Genomic DNA, 13,378 nt, shown 5'->3' on the forward strand with positions numbered 1-13,378 from the left:
ATTGGAAAAAGTGATACATCCGTGGAGGGCAACTGCCCTCATAGTATGGGGTAGTTTTGGTCTTGAGTATAAAGATATTCAAGCTCTAAATTATTTTAGTCAAACTAACTTTTCCATAAAATAGTATTTTAACTAAAGGTTAGATTTTTGGCCAAGTGTGTAATGTCCTTCCTTAAAAATGGAGCGACCATCAACTACAAAGTTTTCTAAAATAAAAATCCTTTGATACATTCAGTGGTGCAATGTGAGCATTAAAATAAAGGATCTCCATCAACTACCTGATTTCAAATCCTGGCTCAACCACTTTCCCTCTAATCCTTGAGGTCCAAAGCCTTGTTTTTCTTATTTATAAAACAGTATTGATAAAAGTAGTAACTTTAGAGTTTTGATGAGAATCAAATGAAATAGTAATATGTGTTTTGGTATAGAAGAAATACAGTATTAGAATGACATAGAAAGAGAAAGTCATCCAAAAACATTGATTTTGCAGTCTTCTTTTGCTTGTGTGTGACTTTCCTAGGAGCTGGCATAGACAGGAGACATCAAGCTTTGTTTGACTCATCAAGTGTAACGCTTAGCCTCTGTGACTGACAAAGTGCCTGCTGCTCGGTTTCCTTTGCAGTGCCTTATACATTGTAGGCAAACAGCAATATTTATTTCATATAATTAAAGAAAAGACCATCTTCTTGGATGGCCAAATGGAGATGAGCTGAATTTTCCTGGGTCAGAAAGATGCTAGACTCCAGTAAATGGAAGCAAACTGATACCTTTGGTGCTGTGCTTGTTCTTGAATTTAAGATACTCTCATTTGCTAACATAAGGTTGATAATTTAATTTTTAAAAATGTTCATTTGGATCCCACCTGCTTTTGCCCCTTTTACATTTATTTTCTCCAATTCAATAAATGCACAAATGTATTTGACTGTAAAACACACCTCTTTTTCTTGGTTCGTCAGAGCGAACTAGCACCAGGGCCAGGGGTACTCACCAGAGAACAGCCTCTCAGAGCAGCAACCGCAGCTTTGTGAATTTGACCATTTATAACGGCTAGGGAATCAAACTCTTCATTCTCAGGTTTTGAGACATAGTCGTGAAAGACCCTGTCAGCTCAGTCAGATCGTTTGACTCGGTGGCTTTGAATCTGGTCAATGAAAATCTATAATATGCAGGTGTGTCTTGCTGTATTTGCTACTGAAATCTGCTTCTCTTGTATAGATCACTGTTACAGATGAGGAAGTTAGTAATCCATCCTTTTTAGATCTGGTGAGGACTCCCCAAATGAGGAAATGCACACTTATTCTTATGTTTGCTTGGTAAGTCTGACTTGTGATGGGCTCAAAAGCTTGTATCGAATTTACCACGCGTCCCTTCCTTCATATCAGGCTGAAGTTATGTCTCACTTGGTCTCCGTTGTCTTTCCGTGTTGCTCCAGGTTCACAAGTGCGGTGGTTTATCAGGGCCTCGTCATGCGCCTGGGAATTATCGGAGGCAACCTCTATATCGACTTTTTCATCTCGGGAGTTGTGGAGCTGCCCGCAGCCCTCTTGATCTTACTGACCATTGAGCGTTTTGGACGGCGCCTTCCGTTTGCGGGAAGCAACGTAGTGGCAGGAGTGGCCTGTCTTGTCACTGCGTTCTTACCCGAAGGTAATAAAACAGTCTTAAATCAAAATAATCAAGAATGGGGACCCTCTTGTCCTTAGAAAATGTACCTCCGCCTCAGAATCTGGGGACCAGACAAGCTGTAGTGATGTCACTCAATTTTCTACTTAAGCAGCGTAACAACTCTGATTGGTTCTACAGGTTTTCTGTTTCCTCCATTTTAGGTTCATTTATGGATGAAATAGATGTTGTGCAAAATCTGGCTTGTAGTCATATAGTTTATTCTTGATCACCTTTATTTAACTTACTTTCATGCCATCATTGATCATGCTTACCATATTTCCTGCTTACGGGCCCTGTCGCTGGCCCTGGGTGAAACACCAGGGGTACAAAAGGAAGAAAGGAAGATGCTTGTTGACTTCAAAAGGTTCACCTAGTAAGGGATATGGATACTTTTTTAAATTTGTTTTTCTTTCAAGTTTTTATTTAAAGTCTAGCTAGTTAACATATAGTATTAGTTGCAGGTATAGGATTTTGTGATTTATCACTTTCTTAAGACACCCAGTGCTCATTACAAGTACCCTCCTTAATGCCCATCAGCCATGTAGCCAATCCCCCCTCCACCCACCTCCCCTTCCAGCAACTCTCAGTTTGTTCTCTAGAAATAAGAGTTTGTTTTTCCTTCTTTCCCCGCCCTATGTTCATCTGTTACATTACTTAAATTCTACATATGAGTGAAATCATATGGTATTTGTCTTTCTCTGACTGACTTGATGTAGCATAATACTCTCTAGTCCTGCCCATGTTATTGCAAATGGCAAGACTTCATTCTTTTTTTTGTGGCTGAGTAGTATTCCATTATTTCCAACATCTTTATCCATTTATCAGTCAATGGACATTTGGACTTTTTCCATAATTTGGCTATTATTGATAATGTTGCTATAAACATTGAGGGGGATGGTATAGACACTTTAATGCTTTCACAACTCACTGTGATAAATGAAATAAATGAATTAGTTACAGTTGACCCTTGATGCAGGGGTGGGGATGCTGACTTCCTGCATGGTCAAAAACCTGCATATAACTTGTGACTCCCCAGAAACTTAACTAATAGCCTACTGGTGACCAGAAGCCTTGCCCATAACAAAAGAGTTGATGAACAGATATTTTGTATGTAATCTGTATTATATATGTGTTCTTATAATAAGGTAAGCTACAGAAAAGAAATTGTTATTAATAAAATTGTAAGGAAAATACATTTATAGTACTGTGTAAAAAATGTATGCATGTAAATGGACCTATGTAGTTTAAACATGTTGTTCAAGAGCCAATTGTACCAGATTTAGAAAAATAAAGCTCTTTGAAGGCTCTACATGATTAAAAAAATGTAGGTACAAGGAGTGAAATGCAAGGTGTAATTAGGAAAAGCTACACAGAGGTAAGAGCTAGGCACATATGAAGAAGGAAAAGAGATGTGCTGGACATGGGTGCCTGGCCGGCTCAGTCAGAAGAGCATGTGACTCTTGATCTCAGGATCATGAGTTCGAGCCCCATGTTGGGTGTAGACATTACCAAAAAATAATATTAATTAACTTCTTTAAAAAAGAAATGTACTAGACAGAAGGGAAGAAGGGAAGGAGAGATTTTTTCCACAGTAGAACCGGGTTCCTAGAAGTAGGAACCATCTTTGAGGGTTCCAGGAGTACATGTTCTCTGTTATCACTGGAATATCCACAAAAAAGGGGCTGAGGATCACTTGCCACCAGCGGTGACTGGCCTCACAGGCCATGCCAGGAGCTTGGGCACAGTCCTGAAAACTTCTTTCATAGCCACATCACGTTGGATGGTGGCAGTGAGGAAGGAGAGATGCGGACAGCAGGAATTAAGGTCATGACAGTTGGCCTGGGTAGGAGAGAGAGAGGGTGATTTCGGGGAAGTGTCAGAGGTTGTGAGGGGGCTGGGGCTTGATGACCACCAGGGCATGTGGCAGAGTGGCAGATGACCCCAGATGCATGGTTAACACAACCTGCCTTATCTCTGCCACAGGACGGGGTCCTAGGGAATGTGCGAATTAGAACAAGTTCATTATTTCCGTGTTACAGGATATGTGAGGTGGGGGGTCACTGAGAGAGCAGATTCTCTGGTAGTCCTTGTGTGAGCCCCAGAGAGGCTGTCTTTTCTTCTGAGAATCATCTGAAGATCAAGAAAGAAGGGATAATATTGTGGAAAAGTGTAAAAAATGATTGCCACCACCAAACTAGGTGTGGGAACAGAGCCTGAATGAGATAGATGTAACTCCGGTCCTTGCAAATAACGCACAATCTAAGTAGAAGGGTGACGAATCAGGAACATTGGAGAGTTCACTGTTGTTTCCATTTTACTCTGACATCGTATCATTTGGGGTTTAATTCCCTACAGCAAGGTCTTCTCTTCTCATGGCACGTGGAATTAAGTATCTGTTGCATAGGAAGTTAGGGAAGGGTGGAGAAATGAGTTACAGGTGACCCATCATTTCATGATGTAACATTCCCCTGGAAGATTCTCTGGACCCCAGACTGACTGGGGTGATTTTGATGTGTGCTGCATTCTGCGTGATGCCAGAGAGCATTCTAGGCCATACATCCACATCGGCGTTGGAGTAACTAGGTGTGTGGGAATCGAGCTGTTTTGTAGAGAGCACTTTCATATAGGGGAAAATATAAGGCAAAGAAAATTTGCCTTTCTGTTTGGTCCTATCAGTTTTATTTTGAGGACATAATTTCCCTATTACAGCCTTCGAATCGTTCTCAGCAATACTGAAAAATAATTGCTCTTATTCTGGACACCTCTTATTTGTATCTTCACAGACTCAGCTGCTGGTATAGTCATAGGTCGGGCATGATTGGCACGAATAAACCCACATCCCTAATGCTCCTCGGGAGTACCACATTTTAACAGCAGTTCCTCACTTGGGTTGGCAGCCCTTCTACTGAAGGGAGCTCTTGGACTTGGTTACTTGGGCTGTTGAATTAACATTAGAAAGATTTCTCTCAGTCACTCTTGGGGTCAGGAAGAGGAGGGCAGCCCCTGCAGAGAATGCTGATTAGCCTTTTAGTGGAATCAGCTCTAAAATTATCGAGAACAATTTAACAGGCTTTCCCTCCACTAAGCACAACTGTTTATGGTCTGAAGAATGGGATTCTGTAAAGAAGAAAGCTTTTCTGGGTGTATCTTCACTTAAGCCTCCCTGCTTTTGACCCAAATTTTTGAACTCTGATTAAAGTCTGAAAACGAGAAGGGTTTCTTTGTCCATAGCCATCTGCATCTTTCATTTGGGTTTGTTTAGGATGGCTACAAACCTAGCCGTTTGGGTAAGTATTCTTCATTTTGAAACAGGAAGGCTGCCTTTTACTTGTATTTCCCTTTAAGTGAAAAGTCAAAAAAAAAAGAAAGAAAGAAAGAAAGAAAGAAAGAAAGAAAGAAAGAAAACAAAAGTCAGACAATGTACCTTAATTTACATAGCTCTATTACAAATTTTCTCTACATTTTATTTCAGAAATCAAAGCAGGTGGTGTATCAGAGGAGATGTAAAATAGTGCTTCTTTAAAATCCTGTATCCTTTTTTCAAAAATTGCGGTATTATTCCCAGTAAACTCTGGCCCCTTGACCAAATCCCTATTCCGAGGCACTGTTGGTTCCGAGGCACCGTCTTTGTGCATAGTTCCAGCCTCAGTACTCATTTGTAAATTGTCTTGTGTTCTTTTGTCATTGCTACTGAAAGGTGTCTCCTGCCACTCCAAGAGGAACGCAGTATATTACTGGGATGGTCAGAAGTTTCTGCCTGCGGACGTCATACTCACACATCATTCACATCATTCACGCTGCCTAACAAATTGCTTTCATTTCACTCTCTAGTTAACGAACAGCGCGGTGCCTTTGGGACTTGTGTTTTATCACACGTTTCACCAAAACCTCTAGCTCAGTGTGGTTAGACAGTGGCCTCTGCTGCTCAGAATGAGTTGAGAGTCTTTCAGAGCAAAGTCAGCATGTAGGATAAACCACGTCTCCTCCAGGATGGCCACTTGACAGCATTTTCTGAACATTTTATTCACTTGACTGGTTATTTATCTGTATTCACTGAGTGAACCACATATTTTTTGGGTGTGAGTGTGTGTGTTCATTTGGTGTCTTGGTTTTTGTTTGATTCTTTCCAGCAAACAGTTCTGGCCTCAGTTGTAAACTAAAACTGTCATTGAAGTTACCAGCAGGACTCACAGAGTAGTCTTGATTCAGTAGAAAAAACCTATAACTTAAGAACTTAGGCTGGGGGGCGCTTGGGGGGCTCAGATGGTTAAGCGTCTGCCTTTGGTTCAGGTCATGATCCTGGAGTCCTGGGATCAAGCCTCACATTGGCATTGGCATCGGTGGCATCGGCTTTCTGTTCAGCAGGGAGTCTGCTTCTCCCTCTACCTCTGCCCCTGCCCTCTGGTCCTGTGCTCTCTCTCGCTCACGCTCTCTCTCTCAAATGAATAAATAAAATATTTAAAAAAAAAAAAAAGAACTTAACCTGGATAATCAAGTTATTTCCACAGTAGCAGGCGATATTCTTTGCAGCCCAAGAGCAGCGAAAGGTTGCCCGGTCGGGCTGGGACCCAGGGAATCTGGGCAAGAGCTCCCACTTTCTGTTCCCTGGCACCTGGCACTGTACCACCTGCTCATTGAAGGCTGGGGTGGAATGCATTTCCTGGTCCCCCTCCCTGGCCTTAATGAAAAGGCAAAGCCTAAATAAAACACAGTTTACAACTGTTCTGTGCCAGAGCAGATGGCAGCCCAGCACATCAGCGCAACTCTGACATCCCTCACCGTCTGATGTAACTGTGAATGTGAGAGCTACAGGTGTTCTCATCTGGGAAAAACGTCAAGTACACCAGGACGTCCTCGGCCAGTTTGCAATCAGAACGTAATTTTGTAGCCTCCCAGCTATGATCCAGACTCTCAAACTATCTTTTTTGTGTGTGTGTGTGCCTGCCCTCCCAGGCACTTGTATTATTTAGTGAGTATTAGCTCTTTTTTATTTGTTGACTAGTCTGTAGAGAATACACATAAACCTACTGAGCTTGATTCTCTTTTGTCCTCCTCCGCATTCATGCCTACTTTTCTATGAAAAAAAAAATCATTTTGGGGGAATGGGCAGTAATTCTTCTAGGAAATAAGAGGACCATTTAGTGTGGGGTGAGCACGAATAAATAGGAGTGTAAAAGAGAAAGGTTTCATCTTCAAAGGTGGAAGTCAGAGCGTCCTTAGCTTTGCTTTGGAGGGCAGATAGGAGCTTACTCATGCACCTGTGTCCACTGAGGGAGGATAGCATAAATTGCACGACTCAAGAAATTTAGAGCACTGGCTTTTTTTTTAAAAGATTTTATTTTATTATTTATTCATGAGAGACAGAGAGAGAGAGAGACAGAGACACAGGCAGAGGGAGAAGCAGGCTCCACGCAGGGAGCCCGACATGGGACTCGATCCGGGGTCTCCAGGATCAGGCCCTGGGCTGAAGGCGGTGCTAAACCACTGAGCCACCTGGGCTGCCCGAGCACTGGCTTTTTAGGGCAAAAATGGCTTACTCCTTGCTTTAAAGTGTGAAAGAAAATATTTAATGAAGAATTTCGGCTTTTTCCACTAGTTGCTGTGGAGGAAAGGAGAATTTCCTCAGATAGCCAGTGCATCCCTAAAACAGTTCATTTTTAAATGAATTAACCAACTAATATTAAGAGTCTGGCTCCTGCTGGATGACTTTCTGGGGAAGTAGCAATATTGGGGACATATACCCTAGTGATAACACAAGGCATGGATGTCCCTTTCCAGAGGTCACAGTCCTCAAAGCCTGCCCTCCAGAAACCAAGATCAGCTTCATGTCCAGATTTTTCCTGGTCTGCTAGGAACAGCTATTCTGTGTGCTATCACAAGGAGTGGGAACAAAGAGGGGAGAAACAGGTACCAGGCTGCGGTAAATGGTTCTCAAGGGTCCAAGTGAAGACCACCTTCCAGACAAACAGCCGGCGTACTCAGGCCGTCTAGGAAAGCAGTGCCTGCACACTATTTTCACTGTAGTGACTGCTCAACAAATGGCTCCTGCGTCATATTCCCATCATCTAACCCTGCTCAGAAAAGCAACTAGCACACTAAATATTAGCTATCATCCTAGTGGTTGTTGTTGCTGTTAAAATTTGGCTACAATGTTTGGAGGTATCCATCATTCGTGCTTAAAATTAGCAAAGACTTGGGCCCAGGAGAACACGAAGCAAATGCCTTTTGTTGTTTTGGGATGGGGATGTATTATTGAAAGCAAACCCTTAACTCTTCCTTTCTAAATCTTCTATGTTCGCAGGAATACCCTGGTTGAGAACCACGGTTGCTACCCTGGGAAGACTAGGGATAACCATGGCCTTTGAAATTGTGTATTTGGTAAATTCAGAATTGTACCCAACAACATTACGGTAATTCCAACCTATATGTCATGGTTTGTCCTAAGTAATTCTGCAGCCAGACGTTTTGACTTAAAAACTACGAAATAGTTTCCTTAACTTGATTTATTAGCCTGGGCTGAATTCAGCCAATAAAGAAGATATGCTTTGAATTATGGGTGCTTTCCACATTTTTTTGATAGAAGTATTCCTCATAGCAGTATCTTGATACCCAGCTGTGGTTTTGTGGGATCAGAAAATCTTAGTTAGGGTACTTGCTTAGTGTGGGTTAAAGCCGTCTTCATCAGTATCACTCTGTTTAAAGGCTATCGCCTCTGTTCTGGCCACATTCCACCTCTTGCAGCTGTAAGCAGCTGATGAATGAAGGCCAAAGTTAAACAGTGTGCATGGGCTGCAAATTGACCTCCTTTCCTGGGGGAATATTCGTGTGCACACCTTACTGTCAAGTGAGTGTGCCAAGGTGCCACATTAGCATCACAGCGTGGGCTGGGGGGTGAGCGGCAGGTGGAATGTTCCCCACCTCGCTGTCCTCACTGTGAGTCAGCATTTGCCCAGATGCAAAATGAGGCAGAATGGAAATGATTTGCTTAGAATAAGAGAGTAGTAGTTTTCAAAGTTAAAAACTATAGAAATGGTAAATACTACTAAAATGTCTTTGTTACTTATACATCTGAATATTCTACTTATCTTGAAGGTACTTTAATATTTTTTAAACAATTTTGTACTCTACAGAAACTTTGGAGTTTCTCTCTGCTCAGGTTTATGTGATTTTGGGGGAATCATAGCTCCGTTTCTTCTCTTCCGGCTAGCAGCCATTTGGCTAGAACTACCTCTTATCATCTTTGGTAAGAACTCATTTTATACACTATTCCTAAATGCCTTCATCTATATTCTTTGTATTAATAGAACTCTATAGCAATTATGCGGTGTGCTATTAATGAGATGATTTAATTTCTTTAATGACAACTGCTTGGGTTTTGAGTAGTCCGTCTGATGATAACGAAATGTGAAACCCTAAGTGATTTCTATTTATTTTATAATAAAGGGTTGTGACGAGTTGTATTCAATTTAGCTTTCTTTGTTTAGGTTCTGAGTTAAATTCCAATGCTGGGAAACTTATGATATTGGGGAACAGAGCCAGTAATTTTCAAGGGACCAATTTGGATCCTCAGTTTATTTCAAAATAAGCCTAAAAACCAATTCTGTTTTTAAATATTCTGTATCTGTTGAGATCATGTCTTCATTTGCTTTGATGTGGAGCATGCTGTGCAGAAAGAACGGAGGACACAGAACCCGTGTGCCCAGTAACCTCTGTGCTGTCCAAGTTCATGCCTTTAATCTCCTCAGGCTGTGGGAGGGGATAGGACCATGGCTTAGGGGCAAGGGGCTTAGGATAATTCAGCCCAGTGCCCCTCAAGTGCTCTTGCAACCTTTCTGCCTGGGTCTCATACCTGCCTCTGCCCTCCTCAGCAAGGAAGGACGCAAGTGGGCCCCTTTCTCCTGGACCTTCCCCCCACCTCTGTGTCCTTATTCCTGGTAGAGGATGTTTTTCTCATGTTGCCCAGCTATTTAAATTAGAATGAAAGTATCGAGTCCATGAGGACATAAACCCTGAGCAATGCAAAATTCATCACAGTGCTAGCTAGCTAGGGACAGTAAGGCTTCTAAACACTTGACACCACCGAATTCAAGAAAAGATTATTTCAAATTATTTCATGGGATCTGATAAGCAAGCTTAGCGTTGAATCTGTGCCCAGCACGAAAAAGCAAAGAGAGCGCCGTTGTTCACCCAAGAGCAGGTGGTCAGGAAGCCCCATGGTTCAAGGTCTCGGCCTGAACTGCGGGGAGTGCTGGGGAAGCCAGCCCTTCTGCAGAGTCTGGCTGGGGAGAGAGCCACACTTCCAAACCATCAGCCACATCACAGTGTGGTAAATACTGAAAGCAGAAGGTGCCAGGGGAGCACAGTACAGAGACACCTGACCTGCCTGAGTCAAGGAGGAAGGAAGAATGTCTAGTTGAGATCTGAGACGGTAGAAATTACCCACGTGGGAAGTGCCAGCTGGGGCTCCAAGCAGTGGGAAGCCCTAGCGTCCGAGGACAAAGCTGTTCTCCAGGAGCCAGGGTGTTAGAGGAAGGAGACAGTGTGTGCACTGGGCCAGGGAGGGAGGTGAACGTGGGAGGCAGACATAGGCCAGTTTGGGAAGGGTCTTCCCATCCTGCAAAGTTTTGCTCTTTACCCAAATAGCAGTGGGAGCCAAGAGCTCGAAGCTGGGATTGACAGGGTTAGGTTTGCACTTTAGAAGCCCGACTCTGATGGCACATATGCAGATGGGTCAGAAGGGACAGTGCTGATGGTGGACCAGTTTCATCAGGTAAGGGCTCATGACAGCCGGGGTTAAGGTGATGACATAGGGAGTGTTGGGCGTGGAGAGATTCCAGAAATGCTTAAAGCAAAGCTGGCAAGAGGGATGACTGAGTGGGCTTACTGCAAGCAGAGCAAGGTGGGAAAGCCGGGTTCCTGGCTGGGGAGAGGAGAGATCGCCAGGGCTTTGTTAAGGGCACGCCAGAGGAGCAGGTCTACAGAATGTGGGGGAGCCTGTTGGGGCATTGGTCCCATGAAGTGCCCGCAAGGAAGCCAGTAGGCTTTGGGGCCTAAGCTCCAGAGATAAGCGTGGAGCAGGGACAAGGATTTGGAAGCCATCTGTGTGTAGATAACCATGGGAAGAGACTGCGTGAGCGCAAAGAAGGTCCAGGCAGGACAGAGCATTGAGGAGTGACAAAGTATCAGGCATGACAATAGAACAGGAGCCCATCAAGGAGAGGAAGAGGGACAAGAGAGGGATGGTGGTGAGGGGAGGGGGGCAGAAAGAAGCAGGCAGGGAGGCCAGGGCACGGCAGCGTGTTCACCAGCAGCCGGTGCTGCTGTGGGGCCAGACAGCAGGGCCCGGAAGCACAGCCAGCGGGTCTGGAGCTGGCAGGAGTGGGGCCTGGAGCCCAGGAGGCAGAGCCAAGAGAGAGCAGGTGAAGGTGAGGCCTGACCGTGGTGGTGAGTGCTGGTGCTGGCGCCCACCTGCCGAGGCCAACAGTGACATTTTCAGGAATGTTTGAGCCCGGTTGTTAACATAGCCATTCTTAAAACACATATATCAAATATATTAAAAACAAAGGTAATAAATAATGGTGTGATATGACCCCTAAGGAAAGGGAGGGAGAGGTTGCAGTCAAGCTCTTGGTCAGTAAAAGGAGGCTGAGGGGATTCCTGTCTGGTGACTGCCATCTTCCCTGAGGAGCAGGAGGTGAGGTCTTCTCTGACTGGTCGGCACCTAGGCACCCATTAAATAATTGTTAAGGGAGTGATGGAGGAGTGGTGGCTGCGTGCAAGAGTACTGGGATGGTAGGGCTGCATAGCATCTGAGAAAGGCAGAGAACATTTCAAATATGGCAGAGGAAAACTGGAGAGCTGGTGAGGGTAAGCAGAGGGTTGCTGCTGGTAGGGGCTGGTTGAGGTGAGTGAGCACAGCTACTCCAGGGGGAGCAGGGAGCATGACCGGGGTGGGCTGGCTGTGCCTTCCTGGTGTGCTATTACCTTTCCCTATCCCCTAGGTATCCTGGCATCTGTCTGCGGTGGGCTCGTGATGCTTTTGCCCGAAACCAAGGGTATTGCCTTGCCAGAAACAGTGGATGATGTAGAAAAACTTGGCAGGTATTGTATGAAATTCAGCACATCTTTAATAAAAGCAGCATATCAAACAACAGAGGAAAAAGTACTGTGGAGAAAATTGAACACTCACAGGGGAAAATAATATTAATTCCCATATCACATCCTCGGGAGAAAATTTGAAGTTGATTTAGAAGGTTGATATAAAAAAAAGCAAAAGTATAAAAGAATGTATATTGTTTTTTAAACGTGGTTATGAAGAGGGAGACATTTCTAAGTAAGGTGTTAAAACTCAGAAACAATCTAAAGGAAAGGACAGGATGATTTAACAAAGTAGAAATACCTTAAATGTGCATCAGTAGGAAACTGATTATGAAAATGCTAATGTATTCTGGGTGTGGATTACCATAGGAGATCAAAAGAATTGACATTTATCTGTGTGGAACGACATGGTAAGATCCTCAAGATTGATCACAAAGGGAAAACTTGCTGAACAATGTGTTATAGTATTTATTAAAAAATAAAAGCATTAGTAACTCCTCTCTGTAGCTAGATGGGAAGATAGAGGACAGAGAGATATGGGTGGATAGATGGATAGATGGATGGATGGGTGGGTGGATGGGTAAGTGGGTAGGTGGATGGATGGATGGATAAAAGTAGAGAGATAGAAGGAGAGAGAGATTATGAGAGAAAGAGAAGAGCATCTAACCAGTATGCAAGGAAAGTTAATATCCAACCAATATATAAACATGGAGAGTTATAGCAACAAAAATCCACACTACCACGAATTCTTTCTAATTTCCTCTGCTTGAAATATTTCACAATAAAAAGAGAGAAAAAGGATATGAACAGAGAATGTGTAGCAAGAGGTCTACACATAGGGAAATGAATTGGGAAGAAGACATCACTTTTACATTCTGTAGACTTTTGTATTATTTTATTTTCTAATTACAACACATGGCCTTGTATTATCTGCATAATTAAAAAAAGTTTGTAACAGCAAGTTTTTAAAATAAAAGTAGTCTTCTAAATAAAGACCAGAAGTTAAGGATATGGAATCTCTAAACTTTAAAAAAAATTACATCAAACAATATTTATAAGAAGACTGAAATGTTATTAGCCTCATGGCTCTCTTCACTCGTAGATTGGGAAGAGAGTAGAAGTCGACATTTTTTAAGTGCCTATATGATCAGTGGTTTCACATATGTAATTTCATTTAATTCTCCAAGTGATTTTGGGCAATTGCAGTTCATAGCCTCACTCTTTTAGGTACTGGGAAATTTGCGTTTAGATAGATTCACAACTTTTCCATGCCAGGAATGGCATTGATGCTGTCCAGTGGGCACACGTGCCTTGGTTGTGTGTATGCTTTTCTTATTTTACGCTGCATACTACTTGATGTTTTCTCTTCAGATTCTCTTTTAATGAGATGTCATCCCTCCTCCCCAGCGGTAGGCAACAATTGCTAAAAGTCTCACGAATCTTGTTCCAAACCTTGAAAACTTACAAACTGATTTCATTGTCCTGTTTCTTGATGCTATTTCAAAAAGTATGATCGACTAATCATCCCAGAACTTTCCTAAGAAAAACTTATCAGTGTATTTAAAATAAAACCATCAGCTCATATCTCAGTAGCTGGCCTGGCCAGTCAGAGGAC

At 43.0% G+C, this 13,378-nt stretch overlaps 1 protein-coding gene across 2 annotated transcripts in view; it reads left to right on the top strand.

Annotated features, from left to right (window-relative positions):
- SLC22A3 (solute carrier family 22 member 3) overlaps positions 1-13,378 on the top strand; it is an 88,702-nt gene that overhangs the window by 73,169 nt on the left and 2,155 nt on the right. For both annotated transcript variants that reach the window (XM_072829929.1, XM_072829919.1), the window contains exons 6-10: positions 1,216-1,313; positions 1,433-1,647; positions 7,967-8,075; positions 8,796-8,908; positions 11,667-11,766. In XM_072829929.1, coding sequence (XP_072686030.1) covers positions 1,216-1,313; positions 1,433-1,647; positions 7,967-8,075; positions 8,796-8,908; positions 11,667-11,766 — 635 coding nt within the window. The remainder of the gene's footprint in view (positions 1-1,215; positions 1,314-1,432; positions 1,648-7,966; positions 8,076-8,795; positions 8,909-11,666; positions 11,767-13,378) is intronic.

Source organism: Canis lupus, chromosome 1, assembly GCF_048164855.1.
Source record: "Canis lupus baileyi chromosome 1, mCanLup2.hap1, whole genome shotgun sequence".
Lineage (NCBI taxonomy): Eukaryota > Metazoa > Chordata > Mammalia > Carnivora > Canidae > Canis > Canis lupus.